This window comes from Triturus cristatus, chromosome 8 (assembly GCF_964204655.1).
Source record: "Triturus cristatus chromosome 8, aTriCri1.1, whole genome shotgun sequence".
In the NCBI taxonomy this organism is placed as follows: Eukaryota; Metazoa; Chordata; class Amphibia; order Caudata; family Salamandridae; genus Triturus; species Triturus cristatus.
Genome location: NC_140591.1, coordinates 203,010,734 through 203,035,236, shown reverse-complemented (window position 1 = coordinate 203,035,236; position 24,503 = coordinate 203,010,734). Strand labels below are relative to the sequence as shown.

The window sequence follows — 24,503 nt, the reverse complement described above, 5'->3', positions numbered from 1 at the left end:
GCCATCGGGCTCGGATGTGATCTTCGCGCTCCGGTTCCGAACAGTTTCCAGTTCTTCTATCGACGCGCAATCCTCACCCCAATTCGCGGTATTGTTTTCGATCACGATCTCCACACTCGGCGCGGCTCTCATCGATCAAGACCTTCGATTCCAGTTATCGACGACGGCCTTCGGGCCTACCCAAGCTCCGGTCCTGACTAATGGAAAGAACTCCCTTCATGAAGTACCCTCGATGTGGGTCCAAATTCCCCCACACCGACCTTCACGAAGTATGTAACCTCTGCCTCTACCATGAACATGAGGCTCGAGACTGTCCGGCGTGCAAGTCCTTCCCGTCCAAGAAAACCATTTGAGACCGAAGGGCACGAAGAACTATGGCACACTCGTCGACGGCGATTCCAGACATCATCTTCGGGGAAGGCGTCAGCGCTCCAGAAGAACACACCGACGAGGGCCTCGTTTGCGCCTCCGAAGCAGACGATTCAGATGTGGAGGACATCACTCCGGCACAGAGGGTCGTGATTACCCAAGTCCTCCCCCCCCCCCCCCCCCCCCCACACACCCTCAACTGCACCGAAAAAGGCCTTGATCACGCCTTCGCCTCCAGGCCTAGGCAAGACCAAAGACACTGCTTCCCACACCGCACCTTTGGGACCGGTTAAGAAGCCTATTAAGCCTTCCGTCGGTGCCGAGAAACACTCCTCCGCACCGATGCCGAAAAAGAAAATGGCCTCCTCCTCGGCACCGAGCTCCATATCGAAACACTCGGCGCCGAAAACCAGCTCCAGCTCCTCGGTACCGACACCATTCCCGGAACGAGCAAAAAACACAAGGCCACCGATATCTCGAAGCCGAAAACCATCTCGGCACCGAGTAAACAGACAGCCCTTTCCAGGCCGCATAGTTCCAAACAGCGGACTAGCGCAGACTCTAAAACAAGAAATCCGACTGCCCGATGCCTTCGGCGCCGCCGGACAAACCACCCTTGGAAGAACTTTTTACACCTGATCCATTGCAAAAGACAAGGACCCCAAAACCGGACATTTGATGCTCAGCATCAAAAAGAGACGGCTGGAAAAGCCTGCCCCAGCTCCACCTCCAAACAGGAAGGACTCTGCTACCTCCCCTTTCAGAATCCCTTCGCCATCTCCTCCACCCCCTCCACCTTCCCCTCCTCCACCTCCTCCCCCCCACCTCATCATTCCCCCACACACTCTCCGGATGATGATAATGATGTCTATGATGACATAGGGGACGTACCCCATGACCTACCTACAAGGGACCCCACTCCCACAGGCTCCCCAGACCCATGGGACGACTATAACATCCCTGACATTCCTAACGTCCCGCAAGATGATCTCTACCCTTCAAGACCATCCCCACCAGAAGACTCATTAGGGTTCAACCACTTACTTCAAAGGGCTGCACACTATCACGGGGTGGATCTCCATACCGACCCCGTGGAGGAGGACTTCCTTCTCAATACTTTTGACACAACATATGGCGCATCACTAATACACAAGCGCTACTGGCAAGATACGACGGGGCCCATTATGACGAACTAGAAGCCATAATGCAACACCTCCCTGACAAATACAAAAATAGGGCAAATGAGTTAATTCAGGAGGGCAAAACCATTACCAATACCTCCATCCGCTGTGCCCTAGATGCAGCTGACACCGCCTCCAGAGCCATTAATACCAGCATCCTCCTCCGTCGCCATGCCTGGCTAAGGATCTCAGGTTTTAAACCAGAAGTGCAAGCTTCCATCCTGAACCACCCCTTTGACCAGGAACATCTGTTCGGCCCAAAAGTGGATGAGGCCCTAGAAAAAATTAAAAAAGACACCGATACGGCGAAGTCTATGGGAGCCTTACAATCACACCCTCCCAGGCGCTCCTTTCGCCGCTCTTCCTTTCGGAGCACATCCAGAGGCTACTCCTCTGACACCGCTTCCACTTCATATAAGGCCCCTACCCAATCCACCTTTAGGGGTTAGCAAAGAGGCAGCTACAGAGGCAACAATAATAAAGGCAGAGGCTAGACAAACACTGCCCGCTCTGCCTCCGCACCTACCCAATCACTCCCCTCCACTCCCCCCAGACCATCCCACTCCGGTCGGGGGCAGACTCCAAAATTACCTTCCTGTCTGGACTACCATCACCTCAGACAAATGGGTAACACAAATAATTCGGTCAGGCTACTGCCTAGAACTAATATCTACCCCCCCAAACATTCCACCCAGACAACGCCCAATGTCACAGGAACATCTAACACTACTAAAGCAGGAGGTAATCTCCCTCCTACAAAAGGGGGCGATATAACGGGTTCCTACCAACCAACAAAATATGGGGGTCTACTCCCTATATTTTCTCATACCAAAAAGGGACGACACTCTACAGCCCATCCTAGACCTCAGGCCTCCAATACATACACTGAGACCATTTTCACATGGTAACACTTCAGCAGGTACTTCCACTGCTCTCCCACAACGATTTCCTGACCACTTAAGACCTCAACGCTCACAGGAAGTTCCTCAGATTTATAGTGGACGGCCAACACGACCAATTCAAAGTACTCCCATTTGGAGTCAAAACAGCACCACGAGTATTTACCAAGTGCCTAGCAGTAGTGGCAGCACACCTGCGGAGACAACACATCCATGTCTTCCCATACCTAGACAACTGGCTAATAAAGGCCAGTTATTACAACCAGTGTGTACAACACACACGCCACTATCCAGCTACTTCACCAACTGGGCTTCACAGTAAACCACGCAAAGTCCCATCTCCAACCGTCCGACGTAAAACAATATCTGGGTGCCACTATAGACACCTCAAGAGCGCTAGCCTACCCCAGTCCTGCCAGGATAGCAAGCATTCAAGCTCTACGTGCAAAATTTCAGCCACAACACTCTCTTCCAGCTCGAGTGTTCATGCAAATAGGAATGATGGCCTCTTGCATATTCATAGTACCTCACGCAAGACTCCAGATGCGTCCTCTCCTAGAGTGCTTAGCGCGCCAATGGAACCAGGCCCAGGGTCAATTAACAGATCTGGTTTTGGTAGACGGTCGTACCCATCGCTCTCTGCAATGGTGGACCACCAAAAACATTTCCAAAGGGCGACCGTTCCTAGACCCGGTTCCTCAGATAGTACTGACAACGGACGCATCGCTCTCCGGCTGGGGAGCTCACCTATTACATCACACCATGCAGGGCAGATGGACACCTCAACAAAAGTTACTCCACATCAACCATCTGGAGTTACTAGCCATATTTTTAGACCTAAAATCTTTTCAAACACAGATTTCAGGCAAGGCAGTCCTAGTTCGCACAGACATGACAGCCATGTACTATATACAAAAACAAGGTGGCACACACTCTCCACAGCTCTCTCAGCTAGCACAGAGCATATGGAGATGGGCCATACCCCAGAAAATCTTTCTCCTAGCCCATCATGTCCCAGGAGTCCAAAACACTATGGCAGATCTGCTCAGCAGACAAACACAACAACTCCACGAGTGGGAACTCCACCCGCAAGTTCTTCACCCGTATTTTCAAATGTGGGGGCATCCACAGATAGACCTCTTCTTCACCCACGAAAACGCCAAATGCCCAAGCTTCGCCGCCAGATATCCACACCCATTGTCCAAAGGCAATGCGATATGGATGAACTGGTCAGGCAGATTTGCCAATGCTTTTCCGCCTCTCGCACTCATTGCATTAGTGGTGCGCAAACTATAACAGCACTCCCTCACACTAATCCTAGTAGCTCCAACTTGGGCCAGACAACCGTGGGACACCACACTGTTGGAACTATCTGTAGTACCGCACCAAAAGTTACACCTCTTAACCCAGAACCATGGAGAGATCAGGCACCAGCTGAACTGAGCTGACCCAGCTCAGCTCAACCTTGCGATCTGGTTCCTGAAATCCTATAATTCGGTTATCTAAATCTTCCCCCTGACTGCATGAACGTCATTAAAGAAGCTAGGCGACCCACCACTAGAGTTTGCTACGCAGCCAAGTGGAAACGTTTTGTTGTCTATTGTCACAACAATACCATCAATCCCCTAGATGTGTCCATTCAACACATCATAGGCTATTTACTACACCTACAAAGATACAATCTAGCCTATAAGTCCATTAGACTTCACCTTGCAGCCATAGCAGCTTATCTACAAAACCGGCAACATCTATCACTTTTTAGAGTACCTGCCATTAAAGCCTTCATGGAAGGCCTCAAAAGAATAATTCCCCCCAGAGTGCCAGCCTCACCTGTGTGGAACCTAAATACCGGTCTCGCCAGACTAATGGGACCTCCCTTTGAACCTCTACACAAATGTGAACTTCAATTCCTAACATGGGAAACCGCTTTTCTTGTAGCCATCACTTCCCTCAGAAGGGTCAGTGAGATACAAGCACTTACCATTCAAGAACCATTACTCCAAATGCACCATAACAAGGTTGTTCTCCGTACTAACCCAAAATTCCTCCCTAAAGTAATTTCTCCTTTTCACCTAGACCAATCTGTAGAACTACCAGTATTCTTCTCGCAACCACAGACAGTTGCAGAAAGAGCCCTTCACACATTAGATGTCAAACGAGCCTTACTCTACTACATCGAGAGAACACAACCTTTTCGTAAGACCAAACAACTGTTTGTCTTTCTCACCACCACACAAAGGCAACCCAATCTCCAAGTCGGGGATAGCTAGGTGGATTGTCAAATGCATTCAGATTTGCTACCACAAAGCAAAACGAACGCTATCCGTTCCCCCTAAAGCCCACTCTACACGTAAAATAGGGGCTTCAATGGCATTCCTAGGGAACATCCCATTAGATGATATCTGCAGAGCAGCTACATGGTCAACACCGCACACTTTCACTAAACACTATTGTGTAGATGTGCAAACTAAGCAACAGGCTTGTGTGGGCCAGGCTGTACTCAAAACATTATTTCAAACCACTGCAACAGATACGGGTGGTCGCCGCTAAGGATGGTTACTGCTATATAATCTATGCACAGTGTGTAATCTGCAGCTCATATGCCTCAAACGGCAAATGCTACTTACCAGTATGCATCTGTTCTTGGCAGGTAGAGCTGCAGATCTACACACACCCACCCGCCTCCCCGGCTAGCTTTATCTGCTCCAGTTTATCTTATTTAGATACAACACACATGGGCATCTTCACTGTTATTACTACGCTCCATCTTTCCCTGCTGGCGAAAAATAATCTGAGGACGGAGCCGAAGCCCATGCGCAATACGATCCAAAGGAGGAGTCACATACCTCGTGACTTCCAAAGATTTTCCAAGAGGAAAAACAACTGCAAACATCCGGGCCCAACACCAGATGGCGATCTATGCACAGTGTGTAGATATGCAGCTCTACATGCCAAGAACAGATGCATACTGGTAAGTAGCATTTGCCTTTAGGACACTAAGTCACCTTTTCTATATATGGGCTGTGGTGATGAATAGATGATGTGAATGGCATCTGTACAATAGCCAGGGAGCTGCCAATTGATACCTCAATTATTTATACGCAAATATGCTTACCCCTTGTTCAGAAAGGTAATAAATATATTTGTTCACATCTTAAATGTTCCATAAATGTATTATAAGAATGTGTTGCAGGATAAACTTCTTTCTTTTTCACCAGAGTATATTGCCATGTACACTTATGAAAGCTCAGAGCAAGGAGATTTAACTTTTCAGCAAGGAGATAAGATTCTTGTTATAAAGAAAGATGGAGATTGGTGGACAGGAACCGTCGGCGACAAGTCTGGAGTCTTTCCTTCTAATTACGTGAGACTTAAAGACTCTGAGGTAAGCTGATAGACAAGTCCAGTAATTATTTCCTTAACTTTTTGTGATGATGGAGAAAGTGGATGTATTTATAAATATTTCAGCTTTCTTTCGGTTAGAGTTTGTGCCTTTGGCGTTCAATTTCATAGTGCTCTTCCTAGGTGAAAATTCATTGTTAACTGGTTGTTTAAACTTAGAATGTGCTTCTCTTTAGGGAATGAAGTTCTAAGTATCAAATTTGGATGATGCTTGACTCTGTATTTTATTTGTCTAAAGTTCATTGAGTTGCATTTGTTTGCTATGAAGTAACTGCCTATTTTTTTTTTACACTAATCTATTTAGATTAGAAGGTAATCATTTATCAAAATATTTGACATATTGACCCTTATCAACACTACAAGTAATACACAAGATGTAGTAGTCTAAATTAAGGCACTCTCATATATTGGGTAAGAAAGATACCAGGGATATTTGATATTGTGACAGATGTAAAGTCAAATAAATGTGTTCCTGTTTCAGCTTTCACAATATTTTCTCCAAAATGTTTACTGCTTAGGGTGTACCATTTACATGGCTGCGATACTAAATTGTCTTCGCTTGTTACTTGTTTGACCTTGTTCTTATACTCTAAAGCGTGTAAAACTGTTGCACAGTGCTACTCCTGATGCAGATTCGCAAAATACCACATCAAGTTAAGAAGTTTTCATCCCTTCAAATGCTCAGGGTTCATGGCCAAATCATCACTGGCAGATGTAGGTGATGAAGAGATCTGCACATGATGCTTTTGAGGTGTGTGGGTAAGGACCATGAGCTGTAGGCAAGTAATAGCTATGCTCAGTACAGAATTGTAAGACTATCTGAGAGAGTAAGACCAAGATATGGCAAATTGTAAGTGCCCAGAACAAAATTCCAGATCCATGTCCAAGATGTTCTACATTAGCCACTTTCTGGGAAAAGGAAGTCAGACTTAACACAAAACCATGCTTGCCTTTCTCAGTAGTCGCGCGCTGGGACCTTCATCCCACCTATTGGCTAATATAATGTCATGGACATATGCTGGTTTTGAAATAATGCTGGCGACTTCAGGTTTGAAATCCCATTTTTTTCACCTTCATCTGGCACCAGTGTCGCCACTAAAGCCGATATTGGGAAAAAAAAGGTTTTCTGTTTGGGCCTCCACACCTCCCATGCATAGCACTGATGTAATAGTCTTTGGTTTCATTTGTTAACATTGGTCACAGACATCAAAAACTCACAAAACTAGACGCTTTTTTAAGTTGCAAGTTAATACCTCTTTAGATGCTGTAGGCTTCTTAGAGCCCTTCCTTGACATGGATGAGGCTCACTAGAGTGAGTCATAAAACTTCTTCTACCCCCCTTGCCACCCTGTAGACCCCCACATAAAATCAATACAGGGACCCTCAGAATGAGTTCAAACCCTACTGGGGATTAAATCTTAGAACTTTGCATGGGATCCATAATTCTCTGAGACCATAGTTTCCCCTGCTTGTGAAATGCGTGACTTCTCATCCAGGGGATACTCATCAATAGTCATAATCTATGAATAATCCCCGCCCACGTGCGGGATCCCGGAGCATATAGAAAATACATATATATACATATATATGCATATGTGAAAATATATACATGCAGCCTAAAAATGTTTCAAACATGCCAATGCTGTAAATTACATAGGTTTGCATTGTAGTGCCCCCTAACCCATAAGGAAAAAAGGAAGCACCAAGCCAATTGTCACACAACAATGCTTTATTGCCATAAAGCAAACTTGTAATTGCAGGCACTTGCCTGTAGGCTGCAGTAGAGTATCAAGAAACAAAGAAAACTGACACCTTGCCTTTAAGGCATTAGAGTAAGGGGACCGTGCCTTTAAGACCTGCAGGAGACCCCTTGCTCCAATGATGCACCACAGGTGACAGCTAGGTCAGTTCTTTTTTCCGGCTCCTTCTATGAGGATCCTGGAGCTTGTGCTCTAAAGTTTTTTGACGGAAATTTTTGTAATACAGAATTTTTCTGAAAATTCGACATGTTCGAGGCATATGAGCTGCAGATTATACACTGTGCATAGATCGCCATCTGGTGTTGGGCCCGGATGTTTGCAGTTTGTTTTTCCTCTTGGAAAGTCTTTGGAAGACACGAGGTCGATGACTCCTCCTTTGGTTCGTATTACGCATGGGCTTTGGCTCCATCCTCGGATTGTTTTTTTCCGCCATCGGGCTCGGATGTAATACTTCGCGCTCCGGTTCCGAACTTTTCCAGTTCAGCGATCGACGCAAAATCCTCGCTCATCGAGATCCTTCAAATAATAAATCATCTTAATCACCTTCTCTTCGGCACTTCTTCGATTCCGGTTGTCGACGGCTGCCTTCGGGCCTATTCCGGGTCCGGTCTCGGCTGATGGAAAGAACTCCCTTCAAGAAGTGCCCTCGATGTGGGTCCAAATTCCCCCACACCGATCTTCATGAGGTGTGCAACCTCTGCCTCTCCCCTGAACACGAGGCTCAAGACTGTCCCGCCTGCAAGTCTTTTAGATCTAAAAAGACTTCGAGATCGAAGGGCCAGACTCAACATGGCGCACTCCGCGACCTCCGCTCCAGTCGACATCTTTGGGGACGACGTCGAAGCTCCGGGACAGCAGAACATCGAAGAAGAGGACGACGACCTCGTCAGTGCTTCCGAGGCCGACAACCCAGATGTTGAGGACATCACCCCGGCGCAGAGGGTCGTGAGTACTATACCCCCTCCCACACCCACGCCGATCCCCAAAAAGGCTTCAGTCACGCCTTCGGGCCTAGGCAAGACCAAGGATACTTCTTCTCACACCCCACCTTCGGGTCCGGTAAAGAAGCCTGTTAAGCCTTCCGGCAGCTCGGGCTCGAGCCAGCCTACCAGCGGTACCGAGAGACACCCTTCGGCACCGAAGAAAAAATCGGCCTCCACCTCCACACCGAGCCCAGCACCAAAGCCCTCGGTGTCGAAACCTGCCCTCTCGGTGCCGACCAAACATCATAAGGCCCTCGGCACCGACACTCCCGTGCCGAAGCCTCTTTCGGCACCGAACAAAAAATCGGAGGTCCCGAAGAAGCACGGCTTAGACAAGCCTAAAAAGCCGTCTGCCCCGAAAACCTCGGCGCCCACCGAACAACCAGTCTCGCAAGAACTTTTCACACCGGATCCTCTGCAAAAGACACTTACCAAGGATCCAAAAACTGGACATTTGACACTGTCTTCAAAAAAGAGACACTTGGACAAACCAGCTCCACCTCCAAAGAGGAAGGACACTGCTACCTCCCCTTTCAGAGTGCCTTCCCCACCTCCTCCACCCTCCCCACCTCCACCTTCTCCACCCCTGCCTCATCGCTCTCCAACCTTGTCTCCAGACCAAGATGATCTAGGGGACCCTTACTATGATCCAGCAGATGTACCACAAGACCCCACCCCTACTGGATCTCCAGACCCATGGAATGACTATAACAATCCGGACATCCCAGATGTCCAACAGGATGACCTTTACCCATCTAGGCCATCCCCACCAGAAGATTCGTTAGGCTTTCACCACCTACTACAGAGGGCGGCACATTACCACGGGGTGGAGTTACATACTGGCCCAGTGGAGGAAGATTTTCTCCTAGACACCTTCGATAATGCACATAGGTCTACTGCCATTTTACCTATGTTAAAAGGAGTAATCAAACATGCACCGGAGGTTTTTAAAGACCCAGTCAGGGCCAGGGTCCTAAACCCCCGTATAGAGAAAAAATACAAAGCCGCCCCCACAGATCCTTCATACATTAAAGGCCCTGCACCACTGGATTCCTTATTGGTATCTACAGCTAGGAAGCGTTCAAATTCTCAGGCGTCGGGCAAAACACCACCACCTGACAAAGAGTCCAAGCTCCTAGACGCGTCCGGGAAGCGCACTGCGTCACAAGCCGCCAATATATGGCGTATCGCCAACACGCAAGTTCTATTGGCCAGATACGACAGGGCGCATTATGATGAGTTAGAGACCATCATGCACCATCTCCCTGAAAAATACAGGAATAGGGCTAATGAATTGATCCAAGAGGGAAAAACAATAACTAATACCTCTATACGCTGTGCCCTAGATGCGGCAGATACAGCCTCCAGGGCCATAAACACCAGTGTCCGTCGCCACGCCTGGCTAAGAGTTTCAGGTTTTAAACCTGAGGTACAAGCCTCCATTTTGAACCACCCATTCGACCAACATCATTTATTTGGCCCAGAAGTTGACGAAGCCCTCAAAGATGAAGAAAGATACTGATACAGCGAAATCCATGGGAGCCCTACAGTCACACACTCCTAGGCGCTCTTTTCGCCGCTCTTCCTTTCGGGGCAGGGGCTACTCCTCGGATAGTGCATCCACGTCCTACAAATCCCCTCCTCAATCTACCTTCACAAAGGGTTATCAAAGAGCCTACCCAATGACTTTCCCCCGCTCCCTCCAGACCATTCCACTCTGGTCGGGGGCAGAATACAACATTTCCTTCACGTCTGGGAGACAACTACCTAAGACAGATGGGTGACCCAAATTATTCATTCAGGGTATTGCCTAGAATTATACAAAGAAGAGGGTAGTATGCGCACTCCCTGAAGTTTCCCAAAGTTTTCGAGGTTGCACCGTGCTCACGGGGTATCACTCTCCGAGATGGAGTGTAAATGGAAACATTGAAAAGCACCCCCAATAATTTGGGGTGTGTCCCCCAGGCACTGGCTAAGAGCCGCGAATGCGGTTTTTAACTTATTTAGTGGAAGTAGTTCATCACAAGTTGAGTTGTTTTTAAAGTAAAACTTTTATTGTTTTCTATTCGTTCATAGAAGAACAATTGGCAGTTTTAATCCTTGAATGACGATATCTCCATTGTGATTTACAATTACGTGATCATTCCCATAATCGTTCCCAATGCATTTCGGCAGAACTTGCCTTCATCAGGGGAGATCTATAAGCAATTATACACATCATAAATTTACGATATTTATACTGAACGAGGATATAATACAATGTGCATGATTAAGAAAAATGGTGAAAGGCGCGTTATTGAAAAAGCATCGAGTGACGATAAAACCATAACAAGGAGAAATGGTGGTGGTAAAGACTAAGTGACTGACAGTATACACAGTGACGGTGAAAAAACATGAACGAATAAGTAAGTGCCCGTGGGTGAACGGTAAAAGATAATAAAGTGTGACTGACGTATTATAATGCTAACCAATAACGGGTTGTGCAGTGAAAAAGATAATAAGGTGTGACTGACGTATTGTAATGCTAACGAATGACGGGTTGTGCAGGGTGCCTTCGATTGTTTGTAGGAGGTTATAGCGACATTGTGGGTTGTGCCGGTAATGGTCGTAGAGTATCAAACGACTAAAGTGAAGCTGTTAGTGTTAACATGCGGCAACAATGTTACTAAGCATGCAGAAAAATAGGTTACAGTATGCGCTGATGTCTACGTCGGTGTTCTCTTACCGAATATACGGGATTCTGGTGCGTGGATTCAGTGGTGAAGTGGTAGTCGGGATTGGTGCGTAGATTTAAAAAACGGAGGTGTGATCACGTGATGTGGGTAATGTATTGGAGAGTGAAGACAGACTATATGATGATGGTGGGTGGTGGTGTAAACAAAAAGAAAGACTAGAAACATGACGAGAGGGTTGAGATGTGTGAGAATACAAGCGTGATGAATGAAATTGAAAGGTGGCAATTAGAACGAGGAAAAGTATAAACAAGCAATAAAGAATGCGATGAGTTTCTGACATGAATTAGTGTTGAGAAAGTATTTAAAAGTTGAAGGATAAAAAGGTGAAGAAAGAGGAGTGGAAAAAAAGGGAAAAGACTGGGTAAAGAAGATAAGTGACATGAATGAAGGCAGTGACAACATTTCTGAACAGAACATGGTTTGGGTGAAACAATGTTAATGGGTAATCCTTCACTGAATAATTAGTGGTAATTTATTAAAGGTAACAGGAAAATTCCGTACGATCATTCATTCCTTTCGGCTTCATAGAGTTCAATAGGTATATCCAATGATTTTCCCGTTGTAGGAGGAAGTTGTGGTTATCTCTCCCTTCTTTTTTCTCGATGCTTTCCAGAATGCAGAATTTCAATTGGCTAACTGAGTGTTTTGCTTCCGTGAAATGTTGGGCAACTGATGACTTCAATTGTTTGATTCTTATGTTGGACTTGTGTTCGTTTAATCTGACTTTGATTTTTCGTTCGGTTTGACCAACATAAACCATGCCACAAGGGCATTTGAGCATGTATATGACGTTGGAAGTGTCACACGTGGCTGTTGTTCTGATTTTGATTTTGTGTCCTTTCAGTGGATGTTTTATGTGTGTACCTTTAATGATGTTATGACAGTTATTGCAGTTTAGGCATGGGATTGTGCCTTTAAATGTTTGTTGGATGGTTGGTTGCGTTTGTTGTAGGATTTCCCCGATGTTTTTGTTCCTGGTGAAAGCAAAAATGGGTGTTTCATCGAATATGTGGTTGAAGTCTTGTTCCAGTGTAAGGAGTTGCCAATGTTTGCGAATGATTCGTTTGTATGAAGTGCTCAAAGTCGAATATTTGGACACTACAGAGGAGTTCATTACGAGTCTTCATGGATGATCGTTTCAGTGCTTCGTGCAATACCTGATCTGGATATCCTCGAGATCTAAATCTGTTCATTAGGGTATCCGTTTGTATGTTAGATCTGATTGGGTTGGAGACAATTCTTTTGATCCTGAGCATTTGTGAGTATGGAAGGTGTTGTTTAAGGGGTAAAGGGTGGAAGCTGTGGTAGTGAAGGGTGTTGTTTCTGTCCGTGGGTTTCCGGTAAAGATCTGTTTCAAAGCTGGTAGAAGATCGGGTAATATTAACATCCAAAAAGGTGATAGAGTGGGTGCTGGTGTTGAAAGTGAACTGTATGCGTTGGTCGATGTGATTGAGCTGTTTCAGTTGATTTTCAAGGATATCGTTTGGACCGTTCCATACTATGAAGATATCATCTATGAATCTTAAGTAGAGCTTTAGGTGATCCGCCCATGTTTTTATGCTTAGAACGTTGTCTTCTTCGAACCGATTCATAAAGATATTGGCATGCTCCGGGGCTGCACAGTTTCCCATGGAAGTGCCCGTTAGTTGTTGAAACCACTCGTTATTGTGTTGAAAATAGCTGTGTAGAAGGGTGAATTGCATCAGTTCCATTAAGAAAACTTGTAGATCTTGTGGATAGTTGGATTGTAATAGTGCGTGTTCTATGGCTTCCAAACCAGATGAATGGGGGATGGATGTGTACAGGGAGTTCACGTCCACTGTACATAAGATGATGTTCTCTTCTTCGGTGATGGTTGTTTCATGTAATTTGGTTAGGAAGTCAGTTGTGTCCTTGATGAAGGATCTCATGTTGTAAACACTGGGTTGCAAGTGACGGTCAAGATATTTACCCACTGGTTCATGTAGGCTTCCTCGTGTGGTAACAATTGGTCGGCAAGGTGGTTGGGTTGGATGTTTGTGAATTTTTGGTACCAAGAATATAGTGGGGCTTTTTGGGTTAGGTTGTATGAGGTACTTCTTGACCTTCTCGTTGATGGTACCCATTTCGAAGGCTTTTTGGATCAAGGATTGTAGAATTCCAATGAATGATGTTGTGGGGTTGAATGCCAGTTTCATGTAAGTGTTTGCATCCTGTAGATGTGCTATTATTTGAGAATTGTAGTAATGGGTGTTGAGGATAACAAGAGCTCCTCCTTTGTCAGCCTTGGTGCAGATAATATCTTGATTTTGTGCGATCGCTTTGATGATGCCTAATTCCTTGTTGGTAAGATTTTGTAATTTGGGTGTCTTCTTAGGATTGAGTTTCGCTATGTCTTTTTTCACTATTGATTCAAATAGGTCGAGACTTTTGTGGCTTATAGGAGCCATGAAGGTGCTTTTGACTTGTAAGCCCATGAGGGGGTCTTGTTCCTGTTCCTTAGTAGTCTTTAGGATGTTGTCAAAGAAGTGGCGCAGTCTGAGTTTTCTCATCAGTTTGAAAAAGCTAATGTCTAGTTTGAGCGTGTTGCTAGATGCTGTTGGTACAAAGGACGTGCCTTTCTGTAGGATCCTAAGTTGAATGTCACTGAAGTGGTGATCGGAGATGTTAATGACTAGGTTCTCTGTTGGTTCGCTCGTTTCTGCCGATCCTTCTTGGTTGAGGTTATCCGAGTTTGAGGTTGATCCTTCTCTTTTTCTTTGTCTCCGATTTTTTTCTGTTGCTCCTCCTGGGTCGTCTTGGTCTGAGTGACCTACCCCTAAAAAAGAAGCAGGTGAAGGAACCGTTTCTTCAGAAGTTACGGGAGTTAAGGACGTAGTTGATGTTGAAGGTAAGTCGGTTGGTACCGTGGTTTCCGGTATGCTATCTCTAGGAGTGAATTTCCTAGGTTGTTGAGTACGATCACTGTCCGACGATGAAGTGTCGGTGTTGGCTGAATATGGTTTGTTTTGTCGGCGTTTGGCATATATTTCTGCCCATGAGTATACTTCTCCCATCTTGTAATCCGTTGTATCCCTGCGAAATTTGCGAACTTTGCGTTCATTCACTTCCGCGGTGTGTTTAGCTAGTTGAGAGTTGATGTTCTCTAGTATGTTGGTTAGTTCCTCTGGTGTTAATGAGTTCTGTAGCTCGTTTTTGATGTCGTTGATGTCTTTCGTAAGCTCTTCCAGTATCAATGACAATTCTTCGATGATCAAAAGGATTAGATCAAGCGAACATTTGTTCAAAATTGCAAACCATTTGTCCTTGAATTTTTGTTGGTTCTTGCAAAGCGAGGGTTTTAGTGGTATTCTGAGACCCCTGGGAATTCTTTGCGCTTTGTGGTATCTGATCATGGTGCTTGCATGAAGGCGCTGATTGATCTCTTTTTTGGAAAGGTAAAGAACGAGCTACAGAACTCATTAACACCAGAGGAACTAACCAACATACTAGAGAACATCAACTCTCAACTAGCTAAACACACCGCGGAAGTGAATGAACGCAAAGTTCGCAAATTTCGCAGGGATACAACGGATTACAAGATGGGAGAAGTATACTCATGGGCAGAAATATATGCCAAACGCCGACAAAACAAACCATATTCAGCCAACACCGACACTTCAACGTCGGACAGTGATCGTACTCAACAACCTAGGAAATTCACTCCTAGAGATAGCATACCGGAAACCACGGTACCAACCGACTTACCTTCAACATCAACTACGTCCTTAACTCCCGTAACTTCTGAAGAAACGGTTCCTTCACCTGCTTCTTTTTTAGGGGTAGGTCACTCAGACCAAGACGACCCAGGAGGAGCAACAGAAAAAATCGGAGACAAAGAAAAAGAGAAGGATCAACCTCAAACTCGGATAACCTCAACCAAGAAGGATCGGCAGAAACGAGCGAACCAACAGAGAACCTAGTCATTAACATCTCCGATCACCACTTCAGTGACATTCAACTTAGGATCCTACAGAAAGGCACGTCCTTGGTACCAACAGCATCTAGCAACACGCTCGAACTAGACATTAGCTTTTTCAAACTGATGAGAAAACTCAGACTGCGCCACTTCTTTGACAACATCCTAAAGACTACTAAGGAACAGGAACAAGACCCCCTCATGGGCTTACAAGTCAAAAGCACCTTCATGGCTCCTATAAGCCACAAAAGTCTCGACCTATTTGAATCAATAGTGAAAAAAGACATAGCGAAACTCAATCCTAAGAAGACACCCAAATTACAAAATCTTACCAACAAGGAATTAGGCAACATCAAAGCGATCGCACAAAATCAAGATATTATCTGCACCAAGGCTGACAAAGGAGGAGCTCTTGTTATCCTCAACACCCATTACTACAATTCTCAAATAATAGCACATCTACAGGATGCAAACACTTACATGAAACTGGCATTCAACCCCACAACATCATTCATGGGAATTCTACAATCCTTGATCCAAAAAGCCTTCGAAATGGGTACCATCAACGAGAAGGTCAAGAAGTACCTCATACAACCTAACCCATAAAGCCCCACTATATTCTTGGTACCAAAAATTCACAAACATCCAACCCAACCACCTTGCCGACCAATTGTTACCACACGAGGAAGCCTACATGAACCAGTGGGTAAATATCTTGACCGTCACTTGCAACCCAGTGTTTACAACATGAGATCCTTCATCAAGGACACAACTGACTTCCTAACCAAATTACATGAAACAACCATCACCGAAGAAGAGAACATCATCTTATGTACAGTGGACGTGAACTCCCTGTACACATCCATCCCCCATTCATCTGGTTTGGAAGCCATAGAACACGCACTATTACAATCCAACTATCCACAAGATCTACAAGTTTTCTTAATGGAACTGATGCAATTCACCCTTCTACACAGCTATTTTCAACACAATAACGAGTGGTTTCAACAACTAACGGGCACTTCCATGGGAAACTGTGCAGCCCCGGCGTATGCCAATATCTTTATGAATCGGTTCGAAGAAGACAACGTTCTAAGCATAAAAACATGGGCGGATCACCTAAAGCTCTACTTAAGATTCATAGATGATATCTTCATAGTATGGAACGGTCCAAACGATATCCTTGAAAATCAACTGAAACAGCTCAATCCCATCGACCAACGCATACAGTTCACTTTCAACACCAGCACCCACTCTATCACCTTTTTGGATGTTAATATTACCCGATCTTCTACCAGCTTTGAAACAGATCTTTACCGGAAACCCACGGACAGAAACAACACCCTTCACTACCACAGCTTCCACCCTTTACCCCTTAAACAACACCTTCCATACTCACAAATGCTCAGGATCAAAAGAATTGTCTCCAACCCAATCAGATCTAACATACAAACGGATACCCTAATGAACAGATTTAGATCTCGAGGATATCCAGATCAGGTATTGCACGAAGCACTGAAACGATCATCCATGAAGACTCGTAATGAACTCCTGAAGCCTCAAATCAAAAACTCCAAAAACCAAATCACTGTAGTGTCCAAATATTCAACTTTGAGCACTTCATACAAACGAATCATTCGCAAACATTGGCAACTCCTTACACTGGAACAAGACTTCAACCACATATTCGATGAAACACCCATTTTTGCTTTCACCAGGAACAAAAACATCGGGGAAATCCTACAACAAACGCAACCAACCATCCAACAAACATTTAAAGGCACAATCCCATGCCTAAACTGCAATAACTGTCATAACATCATTAAAGGTACACACATAACACATCCACTGAAAGGACACAAAATCAAAATCAGAACAACAGCCACGTGTGACACTTCCAACGTCCTATACATGCTCAAATGCCCTTGTGGCATGGTTTATGTTGGTCAAACCGAACGAAAAATCAAAGTCAGATTAAACGAACACAAGTCCAACATAAGAATCAAACAATTGAAGTCATCAGTTGCCCAACATTTCACGGAAGCAAAACACTCAGTTAGCCAATTGAAATTCTGCATTCTGGAAAGCATCGTGAAAAAAGAAGGGAGAGATAACCACAACTTCCTCCTACAACGGGAAAATCATTGGATATACCTATTGAACTCTATGAAGCCGAAAGGAATGAATGATCGTACGGAATTTTCCTGTTACCTTTAATAAATTACCACCAATTATTCAGTGAAGGATTACCCATTAACATTGTTTCACCCAAACCATGTTCTGTTCAGAAATGTTGTCACTGCCTTCATTCATGTCACTTATCTTCTTTACCCAGTCTTTTCCCTTTTTTCCACTCCTCTTTCTTCACCTTTTTATCCTTCAACTCTTAAATACTTTCTCAACACTAATTCATGTCAGAAACTCATCGCATTCTTTATTGCTTGTTTATACTTTTCCTCGTTCTAATTGCCACCTTTCAATTTCATTCATCACGCTTGTATTCTCACACATCTCAACCCTCTCGTCATGTTTCTAGTCTTTCTTTTTGTTTACACCACCACCCACCATCATCATATAGTCTGTCTTCACTCTCCAATACATTACCCACATCACGTGATCACACCTCCGTTTTTTAAATCTACGCACCAATCCCGACTACCACTTCACCACTGAATCCACGCACCAGAATCCCGTATATTCGGTAAGAGAACACCGACGTAGACATCAGCGCATACTGTAACCTATTTTTCTGCATGCTTAGTAACATTGTTGCCGCATGTTAACACTAACAGCTTCACTTTAATCGTTTGATACTCTACGACCATTACCGGCACAACCCACAATGTCGCTATAACCTCCTACAAACAATCGAAGGCACCCTGCACAACCCGTCATTCGTTAGCATTACAATACGTCAGTCACACCTTATTATCTTTTTCACTGCACAACCCGTTATTGGTTAGCATTATAATACGTCAGTCACACTTTATTATCTTTTACCGTTCACCCACGGGCACTTACTTATTCGTTCATGTTTTTTCACCGTCACTGTGTATACTGTCAGTCACTTAGTCTTTACCACCACCATTTCTCCTTGTTATGGTTTTATCGTCACTCGATGCTTTTTCAATAACGCGCCTTTCACCATTTTTCTTAATCATGCACATTGTATTATATCCTCGTTCAGTATAAATATCGTAAATTTATGATGTGTATAATTGCTTATAGATCTCCCCTGATGAAGGCAAGTTCTGCCGAAATGCATTGGGAACGATTATGGGAATGATCACGTAATTGTAAATCACAATGGAGATATCGTCATTCAAGGATTAAAACTGCCAATTGTTCTTCTATGAACGAATAGAAAACAATAAAAGTTTTACTTTAAAAACAACTCAACTTGTGATGAACTACTTCCACTAAATAAGTTAAAAACCGCATTCGCGGCTCTTAGCCAGTGCCTGGGGGACACACCCCAAATTATTGGGGGTGCTTTTCAATATTGCCTAGAATTAACATCTACCCCCCCCAAACATTCCACCCAGGCAACGCCCAATGTCTCAAGAACATGACACGTTACTAAAACAGGAGGTGATCTCCCTCCTGCAAAAATAAGCCATAGAGCAGGTCCCCATCAATCAACAAAACTTAGGGGTCTACTCCCTGTACTTTCTGATTCCAAAGAGATACGAGGCTCTACGACCTATCCTAGTTCTCAGGCCTCTAAATAATTACATACATTCAGACCATTTTCACATGGTAACCCTTCAACAGGTTCTTCCACTCCTCTCCCCGAACGACTTTCTCACCACTCTGGACTTGAAAGACGCATACTTTCACATCCCAATACACCATGCTCACAGAAAGTACCTCAGATTTGTAGTGGACGGGCAACACTACCAGTTCAAGGTGCTCCCGTTTGGGGTAACAACAGCACCAAGGGTATTCACCAAGTGCCTAGCAGTAGTGGCGGCACATCTCCGAAAACAGCACATTCACGTCTTCCCGTATTTGGACGACTGGCTTATAAAAGCCACGTCCTACCAACAATGTGCGCAACACACCGCCGCTACAATCCAACTACTTCACCAGCTAGGTTTCACGGTGAACCAACAAAAGTCCCACCTGGTACCATCACACACAAAACAATACCTCGGTGCCACTATAGACACCTCAAAAGCCATAGCCTATCCCAATCCTGCCAGGATTGCAAATATACAGGCTCTGCGTCAAAAATTCATATGTCAACACTCTCTCCCAGCAAGGGTGTTTATGCAACTGATAGGGATGGTGGCCTCTTGCATTTTCATAGTGCCCCATGTAAGACTCCACATGCGTCCACTCCAAGAGTGTTTAGCGCGCCAGTGGAACCAGGCCCAGGGGCAACTGACAGGTCTGGTGTTGGTAGATGGTCGCACCCATCGCTCTCTGCAGTGGTGGAACACCACAAACCTTTCCAGAGGTCGACCGTTCCTGGACCCGGTTCCACAAATAATCCTAACAGACGCATCGCTCTCCGGCTGGGGAGCTCATCTGTTACATCTCACAGTACAGGGCACATGAACGCCGCAACAGAAGTTACTCCACATCAATCATCTGGAGTTACTGACAATCTTCCTAGCCCTAAAATCCTTCCGGACGCAGATTTCAGGCAAGGCAGTCCTCATTCTCACAGACAACATGACTGCCATGTACTACATTCAAAAACAGGGGGGAACACACTCTCCACAGCTCTCTCAATTAGCACAGAGCTTATGGAGATGGGCAATTCCACAGAAAATCTTTCTCCTGGCCCAACACGTCCCAGGAGTCAAACACCGTGGCAGATCTGCTCAGCAGACAAACGCAACAGATTCACGAATGGGAACTTCACCCACAGGTTCTTCACCCGTTCTTCCAGAAGTGGGGGCATCCACAGATAGACCTATTCGCCACCCATGAAAACAAAAAATGCCCAGCTCAGCTCAATCTTGCGATCTGGCTCCTGAGGTCCTAGAATTCGGATACCTTAACCTTCCCCCTGATTGCATGAATATTATCAGGGAAGCTAGACGCCCTACTATTAGGGCATGCTATGCTGCAAAGTGGAAAAGATTTGTTGTTTACTGCCACAACAACACAATCAACCCTCTAAATGTGTCCATTCAGCACAATATATGTTACTTGCTCCATCTACAAAGGTGTAACCTAGCATATACATCCATTCGGTTACACCTCGCAGCAATTGCTGCTTGCTTACAAAACAGGCAGCACCTATCACTTTTAAGGGTGCCTGCCATCAAGGCCTTTATGGAAGGCCTCAAAAGAGTAATTCCACCCAGAGTACCACCCTCACCTGGTTGTGAGAAATATAGTTCTCACAAGGCTAATGGGACCCCCTTTCGAACCATTACATAAATGTGAGCTGCAATTTCTCACATGGAAAACAGCATTTCTAGTGGCCATCACTTCCCTTAGAAGGGTTAGTGAAATACAAGCACTCACTATACAGGAACCTTTTCTCCAAATGCATCAGAACAAGGTTGTACTCCGCACCAATCCAAAATTTCTACCCAAAGTCATTTCTCCCTTCCATCTAAACCAGTCGGTAGAATTACCAGTCTTTTTCTCACAACCTCAAACCGTTGCGGAAAGGGCTTTACACACACTGGATGTTAAAAGGGCCTTACTTTACTACATCCAAAGAACACAACCTTTCAGAAAAACCAAACAGCTATTTGTCTCTTTCTGTCCACCACATAAAGGCAACCCTATTTCTAAATCAGGGATAGCTAGGTGGATTGTAAAATGCATACAGATTTGCTACCATAAAGCAAAACGAACGCTATCTGTTCCCCCTAAAGCCCACTCTACAAGGAAGATAGGGGCTTCTATGGCTTTTCTAGGAAACATACCACTAGATGACATCTGCAAAGCAGCGACATGGTCAACACCGCACACTTTCACAAAACATTACTGTGTAGATGTGCAAACCAAGCAACAAGCTAATGTGGGCCAGGCTGTACTAAAAACACTGTTCCAAACAACTGCAATGGATGCCGGTGGTCGCCACTAGGGTTGGGTACTGCTATATAGTCTATGCACAGTGTATAATCTGCAGCTCATATGCCTCGAACGGAATATGCTACTTACCAGTATGCATCTGTTCTTGACATGTAGAGCTGCAGATCTATACACGCCCACCCGCCTCCCTGGCTACCTGTATCCGTTCCAGTCTATCTTATTTAGATACAACACACATGGGTTTCTTTACTGTTATTACTACGCTCCATCTTTCCCTGCTGGCGAAAAACAATCTGAGGATGGAGCCGAAGCCCATGCGCAATACGAACCACAGGAGGAGTCACCGACCTCGTGACTTTCCAAGAGGAAAAACAAACTGCAAACATCCGGGCCCAACACCAGATGGCGATCTATGCACAGTGTATAGATCTGCAGCTCTACATGCCAAGAACAGATGCATACTGGTAAGTAGCACATTCCTTTCTGGCTCCTGAAAGCGTGTTCTGCTGGTTTCCTGAAGAATTTCAAATTTTTTCCAGTCAGAATGCCTGCTTTATTTAGGAAATGCCCTTCCTGTGGCAATAAGATGGCACTGGCGGATCCACACTCTGTGTGTATTGTGTGTTTACCACATTCATCCTTAAAACCACCTTCCTCAGCTAGACAACCTCAAACGGCGACATACCCCCTCTCCTGACCCCAGGAAGACCAAGGTTCCAGGAGATTCGCCGTCGACGTCGAAGGTACTGTCGAAAAAACCGAAAACGACTTCTTCGTCAAGAGATTCATCTCGACGTCGAGATTCTCCGCCGCAGAGAAGTCAGCGTCGAGGCGCAGTCCTTCGGGCTCGAAGGCTGTTACTCCGGTGAGATCTAGACTGTCTCCGTCGACGTCGAGGCTTCCGTCGACGTCGAGACACTCTCCGCCGCCCTCGAGGGGATCGGCGTCGAGAGATGCGACGACTTATGTCTCGCCGCGGGTGGGCAGTTCGACGTCAAGGCAATCGACGTCGATGAGGTAAAGCCCCATCCGACTTGATGGAAGGTTGACGACGAAGTCGCCAAGCTGACGTCATGGAAGGTCGAAGTCGCCAAGCCGACGCCATGGAAGGTCGACGTCTAAGTCTTCAGGTCGGCGACGAAGGTCGACGACGAAGTCCCCAGTTCGACGACAAACACCTGTTCGACGAAGATCGACGTCGAGGTCTCCGCAACGCCGTAGGCGGTCAGCGTCGAGACCACCGTCGAGGGCGGAGCGCAATTCACAACAATCGGCACCGATGGTGACACAAACATCATCGACGTCGAGGCGTTCGACGTCGAAGGAAAGAGCAGTAGTGACCGCGGAGAGAAGAGCCAGATCTAGATCTTCAGGAGATCGATCATCATCTCCAGGCCTGCATATCGTGCAGATCTCTCCGGAAAAATCACCTAAGACACCGGAGAAGTTTGGACTTTCACCTCGCTGGTTGGAGAATGTGGCTACAGGTGACTGCAGAAGTCCGGGCTCGGACTTTTCCCGCACGTACTCTGCCTCCAGGTTTTCTCCGCGTAGTCCAAAGCCACCTTCTCCACGCCGGTCACTATCCAGGGATCGTCCCTCTTCTCACAGAAGGCCAAGATCTCCTTCCAAACACAAATCACGGTCCAGGGGTCATCACAGCGACCGTCCCCACAAGAGGCGACGCACTAGATCACCCATCTGGTCTTCCTCCACAAGGTCCTCGGTCCGAGACTATTCTCCGACCTTGTCTTCTACACCCCCGTCACGAGTGTCCCCTGTGGATGACATCGCTACTTTCTCTGACGTCCTGGGTAGAGGTGCGCAGAAATTGAATATCACGCTACACACCCCTCTGACCCCCACGTCAATTATATTTGATACGTTGCATCACCGGTCAGCACCAAGACCTTTGCTACTATTGGTGCCAAGATTGTTGGAGCCAGCAATAGCCACATTCCTCACTCCTGCTACTGTGGGCTCTGTGCCTTCAAGAATAGCGAAAAAATAGAAGGCTCCTGCTGAGGATCCCTTGTTTCTAAGGGCGGACCCACCAGCGGACTCAGTTATCGTGGCGGCTGCCATGAAGTCCCATTCTGCCTCTGTGTCCTCTTCTGTCCCCCGGAGAAAGACAGCAAGCAAATGGATTCGTATGGCAGAAAGATGTGCAACACTTCTGCCTCACACATGAAAGTGGCTAGTGCTTCAGCCCTGCTAGGACGGTATGATCGCTCTCTGTGGGATTCCCTCTCCAGATTTGCTGAGAAACTGCCAAGGGAAGACAGGCAGGATTTTAATGAAATTCTCCTGGAAGGTGGGATCGTAGCTAATCAAATTACCAGTGCGGCTGCGGATGCTTCAGACCTCGCCGCACATGGCTACTCTCCTGGCGTATGCTCTCGGCGCTCAGCCTGGCTGCGGCTGACGGGCCTCAAGCCTGATGCGGAAAAAAAAATTCTTAATCTGCCTTTTAACGGGTCATCTTTGTTTGGGGCTCACGCTGATGACCAAATGAACAAAATGATGGCAGAGTTGGACACTGTTAAAGCTGTTGGGCTGGAATAGCGCAAGGAATATCGAAAGCGTTTTCGCCAGGGCGACAAGCGTGCCTTTCATCAGCGCGTTCAAACACCCCAATGGTCCTCCCAAAATCAGCAGAGGTCCCATCTTCAACAAAGGGGTCGTGGCAGAGGGAGAGGAAATGCAAAGCAGCAACAGTCCTCCACCAAACAGCCCTCAAAACAGTGATATCTTACTTCCTCTGCGCTCGTTCGCCACTCCGGTAGGAGGAAGTATCAGTGTTCACCTGGCAGAGTGGGAAGCAATTACAAAAGACAGATGGGTGCTGAATATTGTACAGCATGGCTACTTGCTGAAGTTCAAGTCTCCCCCTCCGCATGTATCCCCACGGAGGCAGCACCTCCCTCAAATCCAAAATCGGCTTTTACTGGGCGAAGTAGCTACTCTCCTCTCCAAGAATGCCATAGAGGAAGTTCCGCCACTGCAAAGAAATCAAGGAGTATACTCCCGGTACTTTCTTGTTCAAAAACGAGGAGTAGTCAAAGAGTACAGACCCATTCTCGACCTCCGTCTGCTCAACGGATTTGTCAGGAAGGAAAAGTTCAGAATGCTGGTTCTGCATCAGATCTTCCCGCATCTTCACCAGGGAGACTGGATGTGTGCCATCGACCTACAGGATGCCTACTTCCATATTCCTATCTCAGTGAAACACCG

General features: G+C 45.9%; 1 protein-coding gene across 6 annotated transcripts in view; it reads left to right on the top strand.

Moving 5' to 3' along the window:
- ITSN1 (intersectin 1) overlaps positions 1 to 24,503 on the top strand; it is a 1,732,490-nt gene that overhangs the window by 1,095,265 nt on the left and 612,722 nt on the right. For all 6 annotated transcript variants that reach the window (XM_085621357.1, XM_085621360.1, XM_085621358.1 and 3 more), the window contains one exon: positions 5,668 to 5,834. In XM_085621357.1, coding sequence (XP_085477483.1) covers positions 5,668 to 5,834 — 167 coding nt within the window. The remainder of the gene's footprint in view (positions 1 to 5,667; positions 5,835 to 24,503) is intronic.